Below are 25854 nucleotides of genomic sequence, written 5' to 3'. Positions count from 1 at the left end.
TGTTATTTTGTGGAAAAGGTGTTCTGGTAGCATGATATAGACAGGACAAAAACTCCTTCAACTGTTGAGCAGTGAAGATGACATTATTTCAGAATTGTTTAATTGTTTATAAATTGTTCTCTAATTTTGATCGCCAGTGTATATATAATGTTATTCTAAACCTGAATTTTTCACTTCATAGTTATACTTTATACCTTTAATATACTTTAAATACTTTCATTTTATTAATTATATTTATTAACTATTTTTATTTTCAAGTTTAGATGTTGGACATTCGTTAAAAGCACTTCACGACATGTCGGACTCTGTATGAATGTGTATGTGACAAATAAAAATTGAATTTAAATTAAATGTTATACTGCATAAAATAAAAGTTAAATAAAAGTTATACTGCAGCTTATAGTCACACTCACTGCAAAAAAAACTATATTTTAAAGAGGAACAGGGCTTATATGTAAATATGTAGTTCTACCTTAAAAACAGAAGGGTTAAAGATGTTTTGGATCTGATATAAAGTGGATGCCACATGTCATCTTTTCTGCATCCTGTTTAATTCTAAGGATGTGCACAAGTAACACGTAGGCATAAAGTATATATATATATATATATATATATATATATATATATATATATATATATATATATATATATATATATATATATATATATATATATATATTATATATATATATATATATATATTATATATATATATATATATACAGTAATCCCATGCTTTACAGCGGTTTGAATCTCGATCCCCGGTTTATCGCGGAATTGCATTTGCCACATAACTAATTTGTTTAGCTGATTTTCCCGGTCTCTCGCAGAGAGCACGATAGACCAAAAAAACTTAAAGGGAATTGTTTTTAATTGAAGTTTTATGTTAAAATAATGAAATGTATTAATAAAAATATAATTATTAATTTAAAAATGAAGTAAAATGTTAATACAGTGCAGTAGGCACTTCCTTATTTGGCACTGTACATACCATAAGAAATGAGAAGCATTTCAGTCTGCTTGTTTGTTGGTTAAAGTGTCTTCCCACGTTAAAATAAAAGGCGGAATTAAAGACATACGTCACCAGATTTAGCCAATGAAAGTTAAGAACGTATCTTTAACTCAGCCAATTTTATTGATGTCATAGGACACTTCAACCAATAAACAAGCAGAGAACGTACGCATAGACTATGCTACTGCAGAACTGTACATCAATAATAATAATAATAATAATAATAATAATAATAAAAAAGATCAAATAATTTACCAATAACTGAATGAATTAAAACGATGTATATGGGTTAAATACATTTCTTATAAAGTGTATGGATTATTTCAACATGCAAAATTGTACAAACCACTCTAATTTGTTTACATACACCTTACCTTCTCATATTGTATCAACAGCAAATTCATACATGATTTTGAGACCTTAATCATCGACTGGACCCATCAAGTGACAAATGTTTTGAGCCAAATATCAGCTCAGCCAATTCTTGATGGTCTGAACCCACTTCCAAAAGCAGAGTTTGATTTCTGGAGAGACAGACTAATGAATCTGGAGTATTTAAATGAACAGGTATGCTGCATGACATTAGAAGTTTTTAAAGCGCATGATGTATGTTTAAGTGGAAATAAATTACGTTTCTCTTTTTACAGCTAATGGACCCGAAGATGCTGAAAATGGTAGAAACTCTCGAAACTGCAGAAAGCAGTTATATGCCAGCATTGAGAAGTATCTACAATGATGTTAAGGAAGGCAAGCAAACCTTTCGAAATGTCTTAAATTGATCACCACTTACTGTCACACTAGAATGAGGCCTAATTTACTTTAATTCCACAGGCTTAAAAGAAGCCCAGGATATAGTCATTTACCTTAAGCCACTGCAGAAGATGCTCGATGAAATTGAACAGTTGGAGTATTCTTTGGTAAAGAAAAAAAACTTTTCTCATCTGAAATTACATGATATAATTAAGTTTGTATATTAATTTGTATATTGTTTCGTTTGCTTTTTTCTTAGTTGCCTTCATACTGTAAAACCTTGATGCACACAGTGGCTCTGGTTTGGACTAATTCAGAATACTACTGCTATCCTGAAAAGATCATAGTCATCTTACAGGAAATCTGCAATTTGTTCATTGTTATGGTATAAATATGGATTTTACAAATTTGTAGTTATTATGACACAATACTGTGCATAATATGTTTTTAATAATAATAATTTGTATGTGGTTTCATAGACAAGAAACTTCTTAGATCCGGACAAAGTAATGAAAGGTCTAGATGGAGAAATTGATGAAGCAGCTGAACAAATCAGAATTAGCATTGTGACTGTAGTTACACTTAGAGGAAGCTATGAGCAGTGCAAACTGGATATGTACAAAAACTTCAAGGTAAATGTGATAAAAATCATTAAAAATTTCTAATAAATTATTATTTTTTTTAACTAGTATAGAATTCTCAAACAAGCATGCTCAGTAATACTGTTATGCATTATTTTCAGAACGGGAGAACAAAGAACTGGGATTTCCCTTCAGATCTTGTGTTTTCAAGGTTAAATTTGTTTTTGGAGCGCCTGCAAAAAATTGAGGTGGAGTTTATTTTATTCATTTTATTATTTATTTTGCTTCATATGCTGTTCTTAAACTAAAAGAGAAACATTTTTAAGCAAATTACAAAACAGCAATCTGATAAAAGGCACATTTTCGGGTTAAGTAATCACAAGTTAACAACATCTTTACTTTTCAGGAGGTATACAAAACATCTGGAGAGCTTTGGAAATTAGAGAAAGTTGCATTTCAAGGAATAAAAGGAGGTGCTCTGGGAGCTGCAGTTCTCTGCTTTTATGAGGAATTCCTTGAGCTTATAAAGATGTTTCCTGAATGCAGTTATGATCCAATAGATGCAAGTGATAAGGTAGGCATGTACTTTTGTTGAATTCTGAAGCGTGTAACCAGTTGTACTACAGCTATATGCTCTTACAGTATAACAAGTCATGGCAATGCGGGATTTTAGCGTTTGAACCCTTCTCACAGTCAAAATTCATAGATCATCAATAATACACTAATGACTATATATAGTATCTATTAAATAAGATCAAATCATTGTGCTATAATGATGTTCCTTAAGGGTCAACAATGTAATTAAATACAAATCTATTTTTAACCACCGCAAAGAAAAAAAGATAGCTGTTATATATAACGGATGTGATTACAGGAACAAAGTTGTTTTTCAGATGTTCAACAACATTAAATTAATGAGCAAAGCATCTCACTACCCCATCATTGATGAACTTGCACTGCTAATCGTGCTTAATTCTTTACATAGACAAATGATGTTAAATATGAGAACGCTATTAAATGTTGCAGGGCTTTGAAAAGGACTTTAAAAGGTTTCAGAGGCACATTACAGACTTTGAGCAGAGACTTGGGACAATCTTTTGTCAAGCATTTGATGGCTGTGAAATAACAGACTCAGCTGCAAAGGTCAGTTTCATCAAACATTTAAATAAGGCATATTCAGTAGTGTAGGGGAATCGAACTGAGTTTAAATCTCTTGTGTTTTCACATTTAATTTTACATACTCTTTTATATCAACAGCTGTTTGAAATGTTTGGCTTTGTTCTGGAGAGACCTCTTCTTCACTCGCTGATCTCCTCGAAGTACAATAAATTGTTGGAAATGTTTGGCTTAGAGCTCGATAGAATCAAGCTCATTTATGATGCTCAGATGGAATTACTGGATACATGTCCAGGTGTCCCTCCTATTGCTAAGAATATGCCACCTGTTGCCGGACAACTGAAATGGGTTCAAGAATTAGAAGGCCGATTGCAGATGCAGACAAAGCGTGTTGAAACAATTCTTCACAGGTATGTATGCTTTATTTTGGTTGCAGGTTGAATGATTTTGGAACATTTGGAATATTAAATGGAATTTTTTTATCTTTATCTCAATTACACTGTCTTCTAGGTACATGGACACTGAGGAAATGAAACTTGCCTGCCAAAAACACAATGAGATGATGGACTTGTTGCATGGTTACCATGATCGGGTTTATGCACAGTGGTATGCTAAAGTAGATCTTGAATGCAAGGTCAGCCTGGCCCAACCATTACTGCTACGAAAGAAAGAAACAAATGCACTTCAAGTTAATTTCGATAAGCAGGTTTGTGTTCTTGTTTATTTTTAAATATGATGGCAAATACATTTTTTTTTTAATTGAAAATATAAACCTGAAGCAGTCAGGTTAAACAAAGTACATTTGCAGCTTCACACCTAAATAAGGTCTCTATCTGAGTGATTCATAACTTTTTATTTAATTTTCAGCTTGTGGCTGTGCTGAGGGAGGTCAAATACCTCAAAATTCTAGGTCAAGAAGATATCCCTCCTTGTGCACATGATATCTTTACCAGGCATGAAACATTCCGAAAATATGTTGCCAATTTGGTCCTCATTGCATCTGGGTACAATCAGGTATTGGATAAAAAGGACATTTTCTGATCATTTTTGTCACTCTTACTAAACACATTATATATTGCATTTATGCTTACTGCTGGTTACTGATTTTTAGGTTAAGGCTGCACTTCTACCTGTGGAATTTTCACTTATAAGGGGAGAATTTCTGAACATCGATGAAGAGTTAGCATACGCTGAAACTTCCCTCTGCTGGAATAGTGAAGGTTGGTGTTATGTAATGAGAGGATAAGTGGACGCATAGCAGATATGCTTTATTTTCAGTGTAAAAGTAAATCATACATAAAAACATGATTATTGCCTTTATAATTTTACTATACAAGGTGGTATCACAAAGTTTCGAGACTAGCCTCGTTTACAAGAATGTACTTTACTTACCTAGTACATATATACACTGTTGCCTTCAAAATAGTCCCCTGCACAGCAGTACAGTGCTTGTGTCCTGGAAATCTTTTTTTTTAAGTGTGTCAAGCACCTTCTGCTATTCGCGCTGTGTGTCTGCAATGGAGTCAAATCAGCGACCTTTGAGCTGGATCATCATCTTCAGGAAGAAGTGCCAAATCTAGCGAGTAGGGTGGGGCACAAGCGAGATCATGTTGTTTCCAGCAGATAAACTACATGTGAGGAGAGCTTGGCGAAAGTGCCCACAAGGCCAGAATAGCCTTTGTTGGTGTGTTACAAAACTTGACTCGAAACATTTTGATACCACCTTGTATATTAACAGTCAGTATTAAAAAGCAACTCTAGTGGACTCTGAGGTGGGATTAAAGGAACTGCTGTGTTTGCAGGCATTGTTTTTGCCAACCAGATATGGTGTTGTTTTATTCAGGTGTATGGGAGTATATTGAGAAAATGAGAGATACTATTCTTGAAGTCCAGAGCAGGATTGACTTGGCCAAATCTAACGTCATAACAATACAGGACATCATGAAAGTAAGTGAGCAATGTATATTTATTGTATAGTATAGTAATTTATTATCCCCTTCATGCAACAGCTACTTTGCAATGTCTTTATAGGAATGGTTGGTGACTCAGATGTTCGAAAGAAAAGACGGCAAGGATGAGTCACTTCTTGATTTAGAAGGAAGACATGTTGCTCTCGAGAACAAATATAACAGCATAAAAGAATCTGGAGAGAAGATTCACGCCTTGATAGAAGTACTTATTTATCAAATTTACTACTTAATTAAAATCAGATTTATGTCTTAAACAAGTACATTAATATGACCTTTCTTTTTCTCCAGGAAAATAAAAAGATTTTTAGAGCAAATGAATGTTCAGAATCTTGGAAAGAATATGCAGACTACATTGATGATAAAGTCCTTGATGGATTGTTCAAGGTCCTCCATATGTCCCTTGTTTTTCTTGTAAACAATATGTGTGCAAAGGTAGGAATGCTGAAGAATTCACATGGCTTAATAAGCATAACAGACTTTTAGCATGGTTTGTTAAAAGTTATTTTTTCTTTGAACAGACCAAGCATCCCTTATTTGAAGTGTCTTTAGCACTGGAGGATGGAAATACTGCCTTCCTTCCATCTCTGAGTGAAGGGATTCCAGATGGCTTACGCCCTATTGTTGAAAACCTTATTCATGACATTTATACAACTGCCACGCTTATCCCACGTATATCGAAGACAAAGACATTCAGTTACATGGTAAATATATGTCTGATATTGCACATGTGCTAGTGTAAATAAGAAATACTTATTTTTTATGTGCACATATCAAAACTGTTTCTTGTATAGGTGGAACTTGATGAAAGGCCTGAGCTTACAGATATGCGTAAAGAGTTGATGAGTCAAGTGTTGAATGTAATGAAGGAGGCACAGGATTATCTTGAGGGCTTACATAAGTATGCATATCTCTGGAAAGATGATCCAGAACAGATCATGGAACTGTTCCTAATGTATGGCAAAGTGTTCAAACATGATGACATCGAAGCCAATCTTCATGAGAATATCCCAAAACAGCCAGCAACACTCAACGATTTCAAAGATGCGGTAATATCAGTGTGCCGTGCTATATACTAAATGTCAGAGACATATACTAAATGTCAGAGATCACTACTTGCATATTTTGTATAACTTACCTGATACATTTGTGATTTTAGATTGACACCTATGAACACCTCTACTCAGAAGTGAACGAACTGAAGGGCACACATTTATTACAGCAGTGGCTTCAGATTGACATCAGGCCATTTAAGGGGACTCTTCTCGATAGCATCCGAAAATGGAGTTGGATGTTTAAACAGAATCTTATTGATGATGTCACTAATAGGTACTGCTTAGCACATAAAAATGAATTATAGCTTTAATTATGTAAGAGCACTTTACCTATTAATGGTAACAGTTTTTGGAGTGAACTTAATTATAAGATTAGATAAGATACATGTTAAAAATATAATATAAAAAATAATTATGTGTTAAAAAATGAGCTGATGGTTAAAGCTTTTGCCTTTCTTAATTTTAGCCTGAGGGATCTGCAAGATTTTATTGCAATGGTCAAGCAAGGCCTCACTAAGATTGTGGTAGAGGGAGACCGTGAGTGTTTGGTGGAGGTAATGGAGCGTCTATATAGAGTAAAAACCCGACAGGTGACTACTGACAACATGTTTATACCACTGAAGGACACCATTGAATTCCTGAAAGAATATGATGTGAAGTTTCCTCAAGAAGTCCATACACAATTACAGGCAAGATATTCATTTTCACTTGGTTTTAATTAATGCTATATTCTTAAGCATATAAAATATAATTTATACACTTGTATTTTTTATTTTTATTTTTTTTTTATTTATTTTTTTTTACATTGGTAGGACTTACCAGAGCACTGGAATAAGCTGAAGAATACTGCAGCTCAAGTCAAAGAAAATCTTCTTCCACTGCAAGAGCAGGAAGGCAATATAATTAAAGACATGTGCCACCAATTTCAGGTATATGAAAGTAATCATTGCTAGCTTTTTGTATTGTTATTTTGGGTTAAGCTCAAATACACTTCTGTTTGTATTTGAATACAGATGAAGCAGTTTGAGTTTCGAGAGGAGTTCAAACAGCAGCCCGTGTTCCTCTTTGCTTTTAAGAATCCCCATAAAGCCCTTGATACGGTACAATTTTTAAACTTCTCTTACTGCAAACTACATTTGATGTAGAAGTTTGCACACTAGAGTCTGTATTTCTGAAATATATAGATGTTACACATATTTAATATAGATTTCTATGCAAATGCTATTATTTGGTTGTCAGTTAAAGTTATAAGGTTGCAAGACTTTTCTAGAAAAGAGGGGTTAGAGATTGAAAAAGGCATAGAAAATTCAGACTAAGGTCGGATATTTTTAGTGCACATTTAGCCGACTGATATGTTATAAAAGAACAAAATAATTATGATAATTCAGTGTATTTTCTTGTAAAGACACAATGCCTGCATTTTAATGGACAAAATGAATAAGCACTTGTCTATCATGCTCATAGCTTACTACTTTATAGTTACTACTAATCTCTGTACAAGAACATATTTTTTGGATTAATATTATTAATAATGCTATATGTATTTATGCATTCAATATTTCTCTTAAAATGGCATTTCATCATTTCTAGAGTGGACTTACAGCTCAAATTATAAATCCCAGTGTGACATATTGTGGCTACATCAATTTGTCAGCCAGAGCTCCTAATACAACACCTTTGTATTTGGTCAACATCACTATATATGTACAAATCTTTCATAACAACTGTGTAGCACATCAGTTCTTAGTTAATTCTGAGGTCTGAACACCGATGTGGGTAATATAATAAAATTATTGCAAGTATTTAAAAGGTTTTGTTTTTTTATTGCAGGCTCAAAAGACTGTCACTTCATTTGAGACTGAACTAGAGAGCTTGCAGAAGATGGCACAATTATTTGAAGTGAATGTCCCAGATGATAAAGTGATAAAAGCCTGTCAAAAAGACATTGATTTGCTGAAGGAACTATGGAACATGATACACTTGGTAGCAATCACACAAATTCCCCTAAAGCACACATCCAATATAAAGTATTTACAGATTGACTTTAAATTTCTACAATGAACAACAATGAAATTTATGCCACAGGTTGTAGGACATATAGATACCTGGAGAAGAACTCCCTGGAAAGATATACATGTGGATGACATGGCCAGGGACTGCAAGAAGTTTGCAAAAGACTTCAAGGGTCTAGATAAAGAAATGAAGACATGGGATGCATTCACAGGCGTGGACAACATGGTGAAGAACATGATAACATCTTTGCGGGCAGTGGGAGACCTTCAGAGTCCAGCCATCAGAGACAGGCATTGGCAGCAACTGACGATAGCAGCCAAGGTGATATAAACTCAACAGTTTGTATACAGGCATGTGTTCTGAAAGATCTTTTATTTATTTATTTATTTTTTCTATCGATTTCATTATTGACTCTTCACTGTTTCTGTAGGTGAGCTTCGAAATGTCAGAGGAAACTACATTGGAAGACCTATTGAAGCTGAACCTACATACAGTTGAGGATGAAGTCGTTAGAATTGTTGACAGAGCTGTAAAAGAACTGGCAATGGAAAAGGTAAAAAAAATAATTGTAATAGAATTAAATGACCTCATGTTGTTAACTTGCTTTTTGTTCTGTAGAGATTTGTTTTCACACACTTATGCGAAAGCAATGTGATAAACAAATTTACACTGTCTTAATTTTTTTTTATTTTTGTAGGTCCTTCGTGAGCTGGACAACACCTGGAAAGATTTCCTGTTTGAGTATGACCCTCATGGTCGCACAGGAACTATGCTGTTGAAGCAGAATGAAGTGCTGATGGAGACTTTACAGGACAACCAGATGCAGCTGCAGACACTTTTGACTTCCAAATACATTGCCCAGTTTCAGGAGGAGGTATCAAGTTGGCAGCAGAAACTGTCCATTGCAGACTCAGTCATCTCTACCTGGTTCCATGTGCAACATACATGGTCCTACCTAGAATTTATTTTCATTGGTTCTGAAGACATCCGTTCACAGTTACCGGAAGACTGTGAACGTTTTAAAGGCATTGACATTGAGTTCAAGGTATGTAAAAGCTGAATTTTTCAGTGCTCTGATATGCTACTAGTCTAAACTGTCAAAGAAAAATCATATAGCATATTTAATTTCCATATTTTTCAGCCCCAATTTTTAAATAGACAATTGCAACATTTGAACATAAATATTGAACATAGAATTTGTATCCTTGCCATTTGTAAATTTGGGAAAAATCAGTTACTGTAGTCATTTCTATCTGGTGCTTACTGTGTTAACAACATTTGGCTGTCAATACATTTGACTTGTTTTCTTGTGAAGGAATTGATGTCTGATGCCGTCAAAACTCCCCACGTGCTTGACTGTACAAATAAGAAAGGTCTTCCAGAGAAGCTGGAACATTTAGAGGCTAGGTGACTTTACTTTTACGAATTATAATGAATATAAACATTTCCTTCGTATAATTTTTGCTATTTTTGGTCATGTTCTGTAAAACAGATAAAACTAAAATTTCCAATTAAACTCTTTATCAGGTTGGCAACATGTGAGAAGGCACTTGTAGAATATTTAGAGGTCAAAAGGCTTGCTTTTCCTCGATTTTACTTTGTGTCCTCTGCGGATCTCCTGGATATTTTGTCTACTGGCAACAATCCTGTTGAGGTGAGCATTTTATAAGAAATTTGTAATTTGTTGTTGCATGATGTTGCATTTGTTGCTTAATGTATTCTTTGTCTTTTTATAGGTCACAAAACACTTGCCTAAACTGTTTGACAGCATATCCAATTTGAAATTTCAACTTGATGAAAACGAAAAACCTCTAAAACAGGCCCTGGGGATGTACAGTAATGAAAACGAATATGTAAACTTTGATATGGAATGTGACTGTTCAGGACAGGTAAATACTTTTGAATACATACCCCAATGTAGTTATTTGAGGAATAATATAATAAATACCATTTGTATAATAACATTATAACCTGCATCGTTTATACAAACGTTTACTTCCAGGTAGAGACATGGTTAAACAGAGTGTTGGAAAGAATGGTGGAAACATTGCGAGTTAAATTTGAAGACGCTGTCACAAGCTATGAAAAGAAGTCCAGAGAACAGTGGCTCTTTGACCACCCTGCACAGGTTTATATAAATCTATTGTTTTTTATTCCCACTTTGCTGTATATGCAAATGTCTGGATATTACAAATTAAATAGCATTTTGACAAGATTATTTTTGTTTCATGTATAGATTGCATTAGCTACCACTCAGATATGGTGGACCAATGAGGTGGGCCTGGCTTTAGCAAAACTTGAAGAAGGCTATGAAAATTCCATGAAAGAGTACTTCAAGAAGCAGGTTTGTAGTCGGATTGAAATAGAAATAGTCTAATAGTGTAAAAGACTAAGTCTGTAGACTATTGTAGATTAGATTTTTTGACAAAAAACTAAACAAAATCATTGATAACATTTTGATATTGATAACATTCAATGCAACTGTTTTTAAAAGAGATTAAAAAACATTCTATAAACAAACAAAGAATAAGATAGAAGTGTCCAGAAACGGAAGATTAAACAGTGGGGAAAACTCCTTGTCTGCTGTAAATGCATTGGCTTTTGGGAAACTAAATTGACTCAGATGCAGTTGCTATAATTATTTAGTATTGCATTTATTTGCTGTACTGTTCAATAAATTAATTACAAAGCCTTTATTACTATAAGTAATTTGTTTTCTTCTAGGTTTCACAACTAAATGCCCTGATCACTCTGCTGATTGGTGAGCTCACTAAAGGAGATCGGCAGAAGATCATGACTATCTGTACAATTGATGTGCATGCTCGCGATGTCGTTGCTAAACTGGTTGCTAACAAAGTGAGTGGACTGCATACAGGTCTTGTATTGAGTTGTCTAAGCCAGTCTTTATACAATATGTGCAATATGAGGCACCACAATTAAAGATATTAATAAAAAAATATATAACATAAGCTTTGTCTTCTTTCAAAACCAGATTGACAACATTCAAGCATTTATGTGGCAGTCACAATTGAGGCATCGCTGGGATAACATCAGAAAGCATTGCTATGCTAACATATGTGATGCACAGTTCCAATACTCGTATGAATATCTAGGAAACACACCTCGACTCGTTATCACACCGCTGACTGATAGGTATGTCTCCGTTTTGAACGTAATATGTAAAAAAAAAGTCTGTGTTTTCACTTTTTCCATTTGGATGATATTTAAAAATGAGAAATGTTTTTGAACAGGTGCTACATTACACTTACCCAGTCTCTCCACCTCATTATGGGAGGGGCACCTGCAGGCCCTGCTGGAACAGGAAAGACAGAGACAACCAAAGATTTGGGGAGAGCCTTGGGCATTATGGTCTATGTGTTCAATTGCTCTGAACAAATGGATTACAAGGTATGAGAAATGGAAATGCAATACACATTTTTGGATTGCCATTAAATCAATTGTTACAAATTAATGTTTTGTTTTATAGTCTTGTGGAGATATTTACAAAGGTTTGGCCCAGACTGGAGCATGGGGCTGCTTTGATGAGTTCAATCGGATATCTGTGGAAGTGTTATCTGTCATAGCAGTACAGGTATGTTTTTTTTGTTAGTTTTTTTATATTTTAACACATAATAATACAAATTATATTCATGTATAATGATAATAGTTATTATTGTTGTTGCAGTACAGTATTAATAATAATAAGGGCTAATAATAAGCTAATATGGGATATAAGATTTTGTTGTTGTTGTTAGCTATATTTTTAAAATATGGTGTGAACAGGACAGTTTGTATTTGTTGCTAATTCGTTAATAATATTATTGAAATACTTTATGAAATGTGAAAATAGGCAGACAACAAAGCACTTTTATTCATCACACTTTTATTATGCATGAAATTTCAGGTCAAGTGTATTCACTCCGGTATCCAGAGCAAAAAAACCACAATTGATTTTTTTGGCCAAATCATTAAACTGATCCCAACTGTCGGTGTTTTCATCACCATGAATCCTGGATATGCTGGCCGTGCTGAACTTCCAGAAAATCTCAAAGCCCTTTTTAGGTACAGGATTTTTTTTTTCTGCTGTAACACAAACAGCTGTGGCTTCTTCTGTAGGAAAATAATATTTTCTATAAATTCTATGCTCATTGCCATTTTTATATCCTTGTGTTCGACTCCTACAGGCCATGTGCTATGGTTGTTCCTGATTTTGAACTGATTTGTGAGATTATGCTGGTGGCAGAAGGATTTACTGAAGCCAGAATCCTGGCCAGGAAATTTATCACCCTTTATAGTCTGTGTAAAGAATTGCTCTCTAAACAGGTATTATGACTTACTATTAGCGTGTGTTTCATTAGAATTTTACCATCATTTAGCATTTTATACATCACTTAAGGTATTTAATTGCTTCACTGGGATTTTTCCTGTTTCTCCTGATTCTTAGGATCATTATGATTGGGGACTGCGTGCAATTAAGTCAGTGCTTGTGGTGGCTGGATCCTTAAAGAGAGGAGATCCAGGGAGGCCAGAAGACCAAGTGTTAATGCGAGCCTTAAGAGACTTCAACATTCCCAAAATTGTGTTGGATGACAAGCCAGTCTTTATGGGACTTATTGGAGATCTTTTCCCTGCACTTGATGTGCCTAGGAAGAGGAATATGGAATTTGAGAAGGTTGTTAGAATTACCCCTGTTTCATATACAATCATGATTTATAACTTTAAAATATTACAGATAAAAAACTTTTTGTTAATTATTACATTTAAAAAATAGTTTATAAAGTAATAATCAATTGGAGCATAATTTATGTTCTTAAAGCAATGTTAATGATATTAAGCCTGCCATAATGTTTGTTAACATTGTAGTTCTGGAAAGATAAAGGAAGTAAAGTATGCTGGACAAATTACATTCAAGCAAGAACATATTACATTCAAGCAAGAACGACAATGTACATTTACCAGCCTTTTGACTTGGTCAATAGTTGTCAGTTGTTTAGAGCTTTAATGGTTTAGTGACTTAACAAAAAGTTTTAGAGACAATTACAAGTCCTCTATTCTTGTCCTTAGTTGGTGAAGAAGTCTGTACTGGATCTCAAGCTTCAGGCAGAAGACAACTTTGTGCTAAAGGTGGTTCAGTTGGAGGAACTACTAACTGTCCGACATTCAGTCTTTATCATTGGCAGTGCAGGGTGTGGAAAGTCCAAGGTAAATACAATACCATATTGTGTGTCTCAAATGGATAACAATTTAGAATAATACACTTTAATATAATGTAAACTGCACGTTAGTTCATGTTTTGCATTTGTCATTGTTTTTAGATATGTTTATGAAATATTCAAATGACAAAAAGAAAATGTATTAATTATTATTAGTTATATTATTATTGTATAACTATTATTATAAGTTATAATTGTTAGTTCTAAATTGTATGTTTTAATTGTTCAATTATGTTTTTAACTATTACATATTTAATTGTGTAATGAACATGCAGTTATAACAGTAGATTTTTAAATTTTTATTTTTTTTATGAAAGGTTTTGAGGTCTTTGACCAAAACATACCAAAACTTGAAGAAGAAGTCTGTTGTAGTGGATTTAGATCCTAAAGCTGTGACTTGCGATGAGCTTTTTGGGATTATCAACCCTGCTACACGAGAGTGGAAAGATGGTATATAAAAAACATTTTTTATTATGAAAATGATTAATCATGTTGTTGTTGTTTATCTTGTGTTATTGCTTATTTTCATAGCACAGTGTTGTTTAGTTCTTATTATTTCCTATTTTCTTAAAGGTCTGTTTTCATGTGTCATGAGGGATTTAGCTAACATAACTCATGATGGGCCTAAGTGGATTTTGTTGGATGGTGATATTGACCCCATGTGGATTGAATCCCTTAACACTGTTATGGATGACAATAAGGTATATATGACATGTCGCACATAAATTGCCTCTGTACCACTGTTGTGCATTCATTTATAGTAGCAAACAGGATTGTATATTGCTTAATAAATTTTCAACATTATCTTTCCTCTGTCTTTATCTGGTGTATACAGGTGCTGACTCTGGCTAGTAATGAGCGTATCCCATTAAACCCCACTATGCGACTAGTCTTTGAGATCAAAGATCTTCGAACCGCTACACCTGCTACAGTATCTAGAGCTGGAATCCTCTTTATAAACTCTGCTGACCTGGGCTGGTTTCCGTAAGTGTGAAGTGCATTCATTTTAGATTGTATTAATTTACCGAAACTACAAATAATATTCAGAAATCAGAAGCCTAAAATATTTATTATGGTGTGTACAAAATGTCTGCAATAACCAATGTGAAAACAATCTTTTAGAGTTGTGACGAGTTGGATCGAGAAACGAGATGTCCAGTCAGAGAAAGCATATTTGCCTTCTTTGTTTGAGAAGTATCTGCCACCTTGCCTGGAAAAGCTGAAATTCAGCTTAAAAACAATAATCCCTCTCCCAGAGATAACACTCATTCAAACACTACTGTACCTCCTGGAGTGCCTTCTGCTTCCTGAAAACATCCCACCTGACGCCACTAAAGAACTATATGAGCTTTACTTGGTTTTTGCTTGTGTGTGGGCTTTTGGAAGTTCCATGTTTCAGGATCAGGTGCGATATCCCATTCAGATCAGTGCCTGTGCTTTTTGTTCAAGAGATCTTATTATTTATTTGTGTTTTTTTTGTATTTATATGTCTTTGAAATGTACTAAAAGTGATACACCTTTTCTTTTGTTTAGCTAATTGATTACCGTGTGGAATTCAGCAAATGGTGGATAAGTGAATTCAAGACCATCAAGTTTCCATCAGAGGGCACAGTGTTTGACTATTTTATTGACACAGACTCAAAACAGTTCATTTTATGGACAAAAAAAGTACCTACATTCACTCTGGATCCAGATATTCCTCTGCAGGTTAATGATTTTTTTTTATGGTTTCTGAGTCTACTTACCCACAATAGACAAAATAATGTAATAAGTAATATTTTTTTGTGCCTCACTTAGGCTTCCTTGGTTCACACTGCTGAGACCATTCGTATACGTTATTTCCTGGATGAGCTAATAGGGAGAAAAAGGCCAGTAATGTTGGTAGGAAATGCTGGCAGTGGAAAGTCTGTGATCATGGGAGACAAACTGCGTAGCCTTAACACAGATAACTATATGATTCAGTCTGTGCCTTTTAACTTCTACACTACTTCTGCAATGCTTCAAGGTGTGCAAGCCTCTAATCAATCATTTGATTTATTGTCACTGTTGTTTAATTCAAAGTAAATAGTAAATAGATTTAGTAAATCTTAATTTCATTATATTCAATATAATATTTAACAGCCATTTTGGAGAAGCCTTTGGAGAAGAAAGCAGGTCGTAACTACGGTCCCCCAGGAAACAAAAGACTGATCTACTTCATAGATGATATGAACATGCCTGAGGTTGACAAATACTTCACTGTTGCCGCACACACGCTCATCCGTCAACACATGGATCACGGCCACTGGTAATTCTTGTGTATTTTCTTATAACTTGTATAGTGGTATAACATACTTAGAGAGGGGAGTGTAAACACATATACCTCCTATCTGAAAACTTGCAAATGAATTGTTACCTTATTTTCGGTTTTCTCATTTTCTGTAGGTATGACAGACAAAAACTGACACTGAAAGACATCCACCACTGCCAGTATGTGGCTTGCATGAACCCCACTGCAGGCAGTTTCACTATTGATTCCCGACTACAGGTAAGCTTGGAGGACTAAATCTTTTTTTTTAAATACTCACTTTTTTTTCTGTACTTTATCTTTTGGTCGTTTATTTGTCATTGTATTTCATAGAGGCACTTTTGTGTGTTTGCTGTGAGCTTCCCTGGCCAAGATGCCCTGTTCAGCATCTACAACAGCATGTTTTCACAACATCTGGATATGAAAGGCTTCTCTCCTGAACTAGCTAGTTTCTGCTCAAAATTTGTTAATTCAGCTCTTAGTAAGTTTGCTTTCGTTTGTCCACTTACTGAGTTTTAAATAGAATAAAATGTAAAGAAAAATTGACTGAATATGCAATTCCATCTTTAACAGAGTTTCATCACAAGATAACAGCATCTTTTCTTCCAACGGCTGTCAAATTTCATTACGTCTTCAATCTTAGAGATCTGTCCAACATCTTCCAGGTACAAAATTTTAATGAATTCCTACAATCATTCTCATGTAATTCTCAATATTATTTTAATCGCTTGCTTGATAAATGATTTCCAAGGACAGCATTAAAAACAGTGACAGGAAATGGTTAAATTTTAACCCATGACCTACATCCTGCCACCACTTGTAAGATAATCATCATTTAACTGTATTAGAAGTATTTAACACCAACTCTGCATTTACAGGTTTTATAAATAATGCTGATGTCTTTCAACCATTAATAATCACATGTCTGGCTGCAGGGTTTATTGTTCTCCACTCCAGAGTGTGTGAAAGATACTTTCGATCTAATCAGAATCTGGATGCATGAATGCAACCGAGTCTATAGAGACAGGTTAACAGATGTACCCGACATCGAACTCTTCGAGAAGATTCAGGAAGACGTTTGCAAATCTTGCTTTGAGGTAGGCATAGCATGGTGTGTATGGCATTAGTTTGGAAGGCTATGAAGGCTATAGACTAAAAGCCAGACTGTATATTGATCCTCTGTATGCTTATTTAAATCTGCTTGCTCTGCTTCAAAGGAAATTGATTCAGGAAAGCTTATGGAGAAGCCAAATATCTACTGCCACTTTGCACAAGGAATTGGAGATCCACAATATTTTCCCATACCAAGCTGGACAGCACTGAATAAACTTTTGACTGAAGCCCTTGAAAGTTACAATGAAGTGAATGCAGCCATGGATCTGGTAAGTAACAGAAAATCTTTATTAGTGAGCTAATTAGTTAGACATTTTAGGGTTTCAAGTAATCATTGGTAGAAGGAACAATTCACATTTAAAGGTTTTTCTTTCTTTTTTTTAGGTTCTCTTTGAGGATGCCATGTCCCATATTTGCAGGATTAACCGTATACTGGAGAATCCCAGAGGCAATGCACTGTTAGTGGGGGTAGGGGGAAGTGGAAAGCAGTCATTGTCTCGTTTGGCAGCTAGCATCAGTAATTTTGAGGTGTTTCAAATTACTCTTAGGAAGGGATATGGGATTTCTGACCTAAAGGTATCTATTGATTCATGTCATTGTTCTGATTATTAGTTAATTTAAAAGAATTTGAAGTATTTTGCATTTTAAAAATAAAACACCATGCAAGGCTTATGAAGACTGTGCTAAAAATACTATGCTAGGACATTGATAAGAAATTAACTTTCAGAAAAGTTTATTTTAAATTATTGTCCATACTACAGTAACAGGCTCATTTTCATTATGTAATCTACAGTTGGACCTAAATGCTCAGTATATTAAGGCTGGCGTGAAGAACATAGGCACAGTGTTCTTGATGACAGACTCGCAGGTGGCAGAGGAGGTGTTCCTGGTGCTTATTAATGACCTGCTGGCTTCAGGGGAAATCCCTGGCCTGTTCCAGAATGATGAGGTCGAAAACATCATAGCTGCTATGAGGAATGAGATGAAAGACACTGGCCTGCCAGACACACGAGATAACTGCTGGAAATTCTTCATTGACAGAGTTAGAAGACAGTTGAAGGTGACAACTACAGAATAAATAAATAAATACATGATCCATGTTGTATAAAAAGGGAAGTCAAGGCCTAAAATTGAATTCTCAATTTAAAGTATTTTCTGTTTATTCTCCTGCAGGTGATTTTGTGCTTTTCTCCAGTGGGCTCAACTTTAAGAGCTCGAGCTCGCAAATTCCCTGCTGTAGTTACCTGTACATCTATTGACTGGTTCCACGAGTGGCCAAAAGAAGCTTTGGTGTCTGTCAGTGCTCGCTTCCTGTCTAAGACAGAAGGCATTACGGTAAATGTCAAAAAAAGTTTTTTTCTTTCTTTCTATATAATTCACTGCAAATATTTTCTGTGTTTAACTAATAACAACATGCTGTTTTTTTAGCCTGAAATCAAAGACTCTTTAAGTCTGTTTATGGCCTATGTTCACAAGTCAGTGAATGACATGTCAAAAAGCTACCTCCTGTCTGACCGCCGCTATAATTACACCACCCCAAAAACCTTTCTGGAGCAGATTAAGCTCTATCAAAATCTGCTTAATGCAAAAAGGTCAGAACTGCTGTCAAAAAAGGAACGACTTGTGCAGGGATTGGACAAATTGGAGAATACCTCTGCTCAGGTTAGAAATATCTACTTGTGCTAAAAATCTTTTTTACATCTGTTTTTTTTAAATGGACATACATTAATTTATATATATTTATGTATTAACATACCAGGTAGATGACCTGAATGATAAACTGGCAGTTCAAAAAGTAGAGCTTAAACAGAAGAATGAAGATGCTGCTAAGCTTATTCAAGTTGTAACAACAGAAACAGAGAAGGTATCCCAGGAGAAAGCCATTGCTGATGAGGAGGAGCTGAAAGTTCAAGTCATTGCAAAGGTAAAACTGTGCCCTATAACTTTCTCAAACCCAATAACCTGGAAAACATATTTATTGCGTTTTAAAATTATTTGTAGAACGTAGGGGAGAAGCAAAAGTCTTGTGAAGAGGACCTAGCCAAAGCTGAGCCTGCTCTTCTAGCTGCACAAGAGGCTTTGAACACACTGAATAAGGTATATCACACCTGTCCTCACTTTTTTATTGTTTTGCCTATTTCCTGTTAATAGTGTGTCTGTTTTTGACCTTTGCTAGTTTTGTGTTTGACATTAGACTGTTTTTATATTGGATTATTATTTTGTAATAAAATTAGGGTTCCATATGACCAATAAATATGTATGTGGCAAGCACTGGGTATTTAAGTACTATATTTTCTTACTGGCCACTTTATTTAACACATCTATCTCGTTAGTCTACGTTAAGTGGTAAAGTTGAGAGAATAGTTGTTGGTGTGAGGCTAGCAGGCTAAGAATTGCATTACCCGATATACATGTGTTACTGCAACATCCACTAGCCTGCCAGTACAATGCCAGTTCATGATTTTTAATTACACAAATATATGTCTCAGTGCCATATTTATTGTGATTGCATTGTAAGCAAAATGTAAGTACAAGGCAGATATACCTAGCGCTTTAGCTCTTTCAGAAAGTTTATTCTAGCCAGTAACATGAATTTGCATAAACATTCTTTTATTCACTGCTGTTTTCTTCTGTTGCTGTGTTGTCCTGCAGAACAACTTAACTGAACTTAAGTCATTTGGCTCACCTCCGGAGGCTGTGGTTAATGTCACAGCAGGTGTGATGATCCTCCTTGCCCCTGGGGGCAAAATCCCCAAAGACAAAAGTTGGAAAGCAGCTAAAAACATGATGGCAAAAGTGGATTCTTTTCTGGACAGTCTGATCAAATACAATAAGGAGAAAATACCTGATACCTGTATCAAAGCTTTCGAGTAAGTGTTTTTTCTTTTTTTATTGTAGTACTATCTATTGTGTACTTTCAGTTTCTTAAATGTTTTGTGATTATAAAATTTTAATCATCCCTTTTTCCACTTCTCTTTACCAAGACCCTTCAAGAATGACCCCAAGTTTGAGCCAGAATTTATTCGTTCAAAGTCAATAGCTGCTGCTGGACTCTGCTCATGGTGTATCAATATTGTAAAGTTCTATGAAGTCTTTTGTGATGTGAAGCCCAAAAGGATGGCCTTAGAGCAGGCCAATGCTGACTTGGCTGCAGCCAGGGACAAATTGTCCGTTATCACAACTAAAATTGCGGTAAGACTTTTACTCACAACTCTAGAGTTGGAATAATTACACAAAGCCCTATTCACAAAAGATTGAACCAAGTTTTTGGTACTTTTTCAGGAACTGAATGCAAATTTGGCCAAATTGACAGCTGAAGTCGAGAAAGCAAAAGAAGACAAACAGAAGTGTCAGGAGGAAGCTGATGCTACTAATAAGACTATTTCCCTTGCCAACAGGTAACATATTTATGTAAATATAAATTATTATAATTGGAATAGGTATTGTAATTTGTTCAGTGCACATCAAGCCTACGTTGAATCTATGATTTTATAATAAATAATGATTCTTTCTAGACTTGTTGGAGGTTTATCATCTGAGAAGATCCGCTGGTCAGAATTAGTAGCCCAGTTGAACAGTCAGGAGAAAACACTCTGTGGCGATGTCATGCTGATTTCAGCTTTTGTGTCATATGTTGGATATTTCACAAAGAAATATCGCAGCGAACTCATGGACAAATATTGGCTTCCTTATCTTAAGGAACTTAAGGTGCTTTATACATTTAAATGTTTTAATGTCTAACAATCTAATTCATCAAATATCTAACAAATTTTATTCTATAATTTCTATCTCAGGACCCCATTCCCATCACAGAGGGTCTAGATTGCCTGACCCTCCTTACAGACGATGCAGCAATAGCAGCTTGGAGCAACCAAGGTCTGCCTAGTGACCGCATGTCTGTTGAAAATGCCACCATCCTCTGCAACACTGAGCGCTGGCCATTGATCGTGGATGCACAGCTCCGCGGCATCAAATGGATAAAGAACAAATATGGAGACGACCTTAAAGTCATCCGTCTGGGTCAGAGAGGGTAAGTCTGGTGGTCTGATCGGCTGCTGAATTTTGACAGCACCTTCACATGTAAATAGCAATTAGTTTCATTTAAACAACACTCTTCCAAACCGCAGTATTTTTTTCTCTAAAGTTTCTCACTTTATCATTATTCCATCCACAATAGGAAGTGGAAAAATGGAAAAGAAAAATACATGCAATGCAGCATAGACAGGAAAAGAACATACAAGCAGCAGTCTTTAAGAAAAAATGAAAGGCAATTACTCTATATCAGTGGTCCCCAACCCCCAGGCCGTGGACCCGGACCGGTCCATGGGTCAATTATTATCAGACCGCACAGAAAGAATACATAACTTACATTATTTTCATTTTATTTATTGTTTGATTCTGAACAATGTTTTATTTTGAAAAATTACCGGATTCTCTCAACTTCCTCTGTCTATGACTCACTCTTGATGCATGTCAAGATACTTGCCTCAGTCACATGTCTTACCTCCATCCGCTACCTTCTTAAAGGGGCAGCTCTGGCCACTAACACATAATACAGTACCGCTAAATTTAAAAACGGAAGCTAGCAAAATGAACAAAAAAACCCACAGTGGATTCACGTTTTTTATTATACTTAGAAAATACCATTTTTTTTACCGTTTTTATGCCTTTCGTATCATTTTATTTTGTTGTATTTATCAGCCACACCTTTAAAGGCCAGTCCATGAAAATATTGTCCGACATTAATTCGGTCCGTAGTTGGGGACCAATGCTCTATATAACCGATTTCTATAGTATAAACATTTCAGCAAATATATTAGAGACAAAAGGTGTGAAATGGCCTGGTATTGACAATAAAGTGTAATGATATAAAACTATGACAGAATCTCAACATTGAGATTAAAAGCATCTACATACATTTTATTATTTCTTTATCCAGATACCTTGACAGTATTGAGAATGCAGTATCCTGTGGAGATGTACTGTTGCTTGAAAATATCAGTGAGAATATAGAGCCTGTGCTGGACCCATTGCTTGGAAGGAATACAATTAAGAAGGGAAAGTACGTAATTTTACTACAACCAGTTGAACTCAGAATCTTTCTTAAATTGAGCAAAAATCCAATTTTCTAAATTGACTTGAATCAACAGGTATATATGTATCGGTGACAAGGAGGTAGAATACCACCCTAACTTTCGACTCATTCTTCACACGAAGCATTTCAATCCTCACTATAAACCAGAGACACAAGCTCAGTGCACTCTGATTAATTTCCTTGTGACACGTGATGGGCTGGAAGACCAGCTGTTAGCAGCTGTTGTTGCAAAAGAGAGACCTGACTTGGAAGAGCTTAAGGTAAGCTGCATTTCTTTATTTTTGTTTATACCTCATAAATATTTTCAGTATGTTTTTGTATGTCAAATTTTTTTAATTGTGTCTAAAAATTAAACAGATGTTTGTCTAAAAGGTGGTATAACTGTAGAATTTGTGCTGTATGGGAGCACACAGTACACATTACTTTCCATAAAAGAAATTAAATAAACACATTTACGTAAAGGTTTATTATAAAGTACATTTGCTGGGGCAGGCCAAAATGAACAAAACATGAACTCTTTTATGAAATCTTTAGATAGAAATATTTATATATTTATACACTGTGTATATATATATATATATATATATATATATATATATATATATATATATATATATAGAGAGAGAGAGAGAGAGAGAGAGAGAGAGAGAGAGAGAGAGAGAGAGAGAGAGTGAGGAAAATAAGTATTTGAACACACTGCTATTTTGCAAGTTCTCCCACTTAGAAATCATGGAGGGGTCTGAAATTTTCATCGTAGGTGCATGTCCACTGTGAGAGACATAATCTAAAAAAAAAACAGAAATCACAATATATGATTTTTAAACTATTTATTAGTATGATACAGCTGCAAATAAGTATTTGAACACCTGTCTATCAGCTAGAATTCTGACCCCCAAAGACCTGTTAGTCTGCCTTTAAAATGTCCACCTCCACTACATTTATTATCCTAAATTAGATGCACCTGTTTGAGGTCCTTACCTGCATAAAGACACCTGTCCACCCCATACAATCAATAAGAATCCAACTACTAACATGGCCAAGACCAAAGAGCTGTCCAAAGACACTAGAGACAAAATTGTACACCTCCACAAGGCTGGAAAGGGCTACGGGGAAAATGCCAAGCAGCTTGGTGAAAAAAGGTCCACTGTTGGAGCCATCATTAGAAAATGGAAGAAGCTAAACATGACTGTCAATCTCCCTTGGACTGGGCTCCATGCAAGATCTCACCTCGTGGGGTCTCAATGATCCCAATGAAAGGTGAGAAATCAGCCCAGAACTACACGGGAGGAGCTGGTCAATGACCTGAAAAGAGCTGGGACCACCGTTTCCAAGGTTACTGTTGGTAATACACTAAGACGTCATGGTTTGAAATCATGCATGGCACGGAAGGTTCCCCTGCTTAAACCAGCACATGTCCAGGCACGTCTTAAGTTTGCCAATGACCATTTGGATGATCCAGAGAAGTCATGGGAGAAAGTCATGTGGTCAGATGAGACCAAAATAGAACTTTTGGGTCATAATTCCACTAAACGTGTTTGGAGGAAGAAAAATGATGAGTACCATCCCAAGAACACCATCCCTACTGTGAAACATGGGGGTGGTAGCATCATGCTTTGGGGGTGTTTTTCTGCACATGGGACAGGGCGACTGCACTGTATTAAGGAGAGGATGACCGGGGCCTTGTATTGCGAGATTTTGGGGAACAACCTCCTTCCCTCAGTTAGAGCATTGAAGATGGGTCGAGGCTGGGTCTTCCAACATGACAATGACCCGAAGCACACAGCCAGGATAACCAAGGAGTGGCTCTGTAAGAAGCATATCAAGGTTCTGGCATGGCCTAGCCAGTCTCCAGACCTAAACCCAATAGAGAATCTTTGGAGGGAGCTCAAACTCCGTGTTTCTCAGCGACAGGCCAGAAACCTGACTGATCTAGAGAAGATCTGTGTGGAGGAGTGGGCCAAAATCCCTCCTGCAGTGTGTGCAAACCTGGTGAAAAACTACAGGAAACGTTTGACCTCTGTAATTGCAAACAAAGGCTACTGTACCAAATATTAACATTGACTTTCTCAGGTGTTCAAATACTTATTTGCAGCTGTATCATACAAATAAATAGTAAAAAAATCATACATTGTGATTTCTGGATTTTTTCTCACAGTGGACATGCACCTACGATGAAAATTTCAGACCCCTCCAGGATTTCTAAGTGGGAGAACTTGCAAAATAGCAGGCTGTTCAAATACTTATTTTCCTCACTGTGTGTGTGTGTGTATATATATATATATATATACACCTTAGATAGAATATTACAAAAGTCAGGAATACTGTATATATTTTTTGTTCATATTTGTCTGTTTTTCTGTTGCTGGTGTTGCATTATTGCTAATTATTGTTTATTGCACAAATGAAGCACAAAGCTAATAAAGCCTTTTGACAATCTACCAATTTTCAGGCAGATCTCACCATACAGCAAAATACATTTAAGATTACACTGAAGGAGCTAGAGGACTCCCTGCTTGCCCGTATATCAGCTGCCTCAGGAAACTTCCTTGGTGACACAGCGCTAGTGGAAAACCTGGAGACCACCAAGAAAACTGCAACTGAGATTGAGCAAAAGGTCAGAGACGTTTCAAGATGCCATATAAAGCATAACAAACTTGTTCTGCAGATACTCACAGCTGAAAATTGTCTCTAGGTGTTAGAAGCAAAGATAACAGAAAAAAAGATCAACCTGGCAAGAGAGAGCTATAGATCTGTGTCAATCCGTGCAGCTTTGATGTTCTTCATTCTCAGCGATCTTAATAAAATAAACCCCATCTATCAGTTCTCCCTAAAGGTAAAGTTTACTCTCATAAAAGGCTGAATAATTAATTGGAACAGGAACTGAATAAAAATAGATAATTTTTCAATATTTCAGGCATTTACAAAGGTGTTTGAGGTAGCCATTATGCGAAGTGAGCCAGCTGAAGATGTGAACCAGCGGGTGGAGAACCTTATCAATGAAATCACTTACTCCGTCTTCATGTATACCAACCGCTGCTTGTTTGAGAAGGATAAACTCACATTCATTGCTCTGATTGTTTTCCAAGTATGTGGATAATTCAATTTATTCTATGCAGTAAAATTAATAATTCCTGTAATTATCCGAACATCAGCTAACTGTCTCAGAATGTCCTTTATCTTGGTATAGACATTTCTAATCTATAAACATTTATCATCTCAGATACTGGCCAGAAACAAGGAGATCAACCCATCAGAAATGGACTTCTTGCTAAGATTCCCTTTTAAAGCTGGCTTGGTATCACCTGTTGATTTCCTCTCCAACCAGGGATGGGGTGGAATAAAGGTTTGAAGAATGTTCATGATTCTTTTCAACTAGCAAAGACCAAACCAGTTAAAGATGATTATTCATACCACTGTTATCACTTTGATTTGTTTATAAATAAATTGCTTTGTTATAGGCTTTGGCTGAAATGGATGACTTTAAAGATCTAGACAACGATATAGAAAGCTTAGCCACAAGCTGGAAGAAGTTTGTAGAGTCTGAGGCTCCAGAGAAGGAGCTCTTCCCCCGAGACTGGAAGAAAAAGACTGCCATACAGAAGCTCTGTATGATGAGATGCATGAGACCTGACCGAATGTGTTACGCTATCAG

The 25854-nt window shown here is 35.6% G+C and overlaps 1 protein-coding gene across 1 annotated transcript in view; it reads left to right on the top strand.

Annotated features, from left to right (window-relative positions):
• LOC310734919 (dynein axonemal heavy chain 17-like) overlaps positions 1-25854 on the top strand; it is a 35710-nt gene that overhangs the window by 4169 nt on the left and 5687 nt on the right. The window contains exons 3-70 of the mRNA XM_083557399.1: positions 1408-1579; positions 1660-1759; positions 1844-1929; positions 2022-2147; positions 2242-2394; positions 2505-2591; positions 2750-2917; positions 3370-3486; positions 3601-3869; positions 3970-4165; positions 4327-4473; positions 4571-4679; positions 5303-5406; positions 5491-5631; positions 5718-5861; positions 5948-6130; positions 6221-6475; positions 6586-6755; positions 6948-7170; positions 7294-7410; positions 7495-7581; positions 8312-8464; positions 8567-8815; positions 8925-9047; positions 9192-9539; positions 9810-9901; positions 10022-10148; positions 10231-10383; positions 10497-10622; positions 10731-10838; positions 11219-11350; positions 11487-11647; positions 11746-11902; positions 11982-12086; positions 12399-12556; positions 12679-12817; positions 12939-13166; positions 13559-13696; positions 14025-14157; positions 14281-14408; positions 14543-14691; positions 14830-15112; positions 15241-15414; positions 15505-15712; positions 15829-15994; positions 16132-16234; positions 16328-16475; positions 16568-16659; positions 16930-17091; positions 17212-17376; positions 17492-17683; positions 17901-18167; positions 18281-18442; positions 18536-18769; positions 18867-19031; positions 19109-19204; positions 19760-19977; positions 20092-20299; positions 20390-20505; positions 20623-20815; positions 20902-21137; positions 22047-22169; positions 22258-22462; positions 24652-24816; positions 24895-25035; positions 25117-25287; positions 25423-25545; positions 25661-25854. Coding sequence (XP_083413525.1) covers positions 1408-1579; positions 1660-1759; positions 1844-1929; positions 2022-2147; positions 2242-2394; positions 2505-2591; positions 2750-2917; positions 3370-3486; positions 3601-3869; positions 3970-4165; positions 4327-4473; positions 4571-4679; positions 5303-5406; positions 5491-5631; positions 5718-5861; positions 5948-6130; positions 6221-6475; positions 6586-6755; positions 6948-7170; positions 7294-7410; positions 7495-7581; positions 8312-8464; positions 8567-8815; positions 8925-9047; positions 9192-9539; positions 9810-9901; positions 10022-10148; positions 10231-10383; positions 10497-10622; positions 10731-10838; positions 11219-11350; positions 11487-11647; positions 11746-11902; positions 11982-12086; positions 12399-12556; positions 12679-12817; positions 12939-13166; positions 13559-13696; positions 14025-14157; positions 14281-14408; positions 14543-14691; positions 14830-15112; positions 15241-15414; positions 15505-15712; positions 15829-15994; positions 16132-16234; positions 16328-16475; positions 16568-16659; positions 16930-17091; positions 17212-17376; positions 17492-17683; positions 17901-18167; positions 18281-18442; positions 18536-18769; positions 18867-19031; positions 19109-19204; positions 19760-19977; positions 20092-20299; positions 20390-20505; positions 20623-20815; positions 20902-21137; positions 22047-22169; positions 22258-22462; positions 24652-24816; positions 24895-25035; positions 25117-25287; positions 25423-25545; positions 25661-25854 — 10971 coding nt within the window. The remainder of the gene's footprint in view (positions 1-1407; positions 1580-1659; positions 1760-1843; positions 1930-2021; positions 2148-2241; positions 2395-2504; positions 2592-2749; positions 2918-3369; positions 3487-3600; positions 3870-3969; positions 4166-4326; positions 4474-4570; positions 4680-5302; positions 5407-5490; positions 5632-5717; positions 5862-5947; positions 6131-6220; positions 6476-6585; positions 6756-6947; positions 7171-7293; positions 7411-7494; positions 7582-8311; positions 8465-8566; positions 8816-8924; positions 9048-9191; positions 9540-9809; positions 9902-10021; positions 10149-10230; positions 10384-10496; positions 10623-10730; positions 10839-11218; positions 11351-11486; positions 11648-11745; positions 11903-11981; positions 12087-12398; positions 12557-12678; positions 12818-12938; positions 13167-13558; positions 13697-14024; positions 14158-14280; positions 14409-14542; positions 14692-14829; positions 15113-15240; positions 15415-15504; positions 15713-15828; positions 15995-16131; positions 16235-16327; positions 16476-16567; positions 16660-16929; positions 17092-17211; positions 17377-17491; positions 17684-17900; positions 18168-18280; positions 18443-18535; positions 18770-18866; positions 19032-19108; positions 19205-19759; positions 19978-20091; positions 20300-20389; positions 20506-20622; positions 20816-20901; positions 21138-22046; positions 22170-22257; positions 22463-24651; positions 24817-24894; positions 25036-25116; positions 25288-25422; positions 25546-25660) is intronic.

The sequence above is a fragment of the Silurus aristotelis genome, assembly GCF_946808225.1.
Source record: "Silurus aristotelis genome assembly, chromosome: 12".
Classification (NCBI taxonomy): domain Eukaryota; kingdom Metazoa; phylum Chordata; class Actinopteri; order Siluriformes; family Siluridae; genus Silurus; species Silurus aristotelis.
The sequence above is the reverse complement of the archived record's forward strand: the minus strand, read 5'-3'. Positions and strand labels throughout refer to the sequence as shown.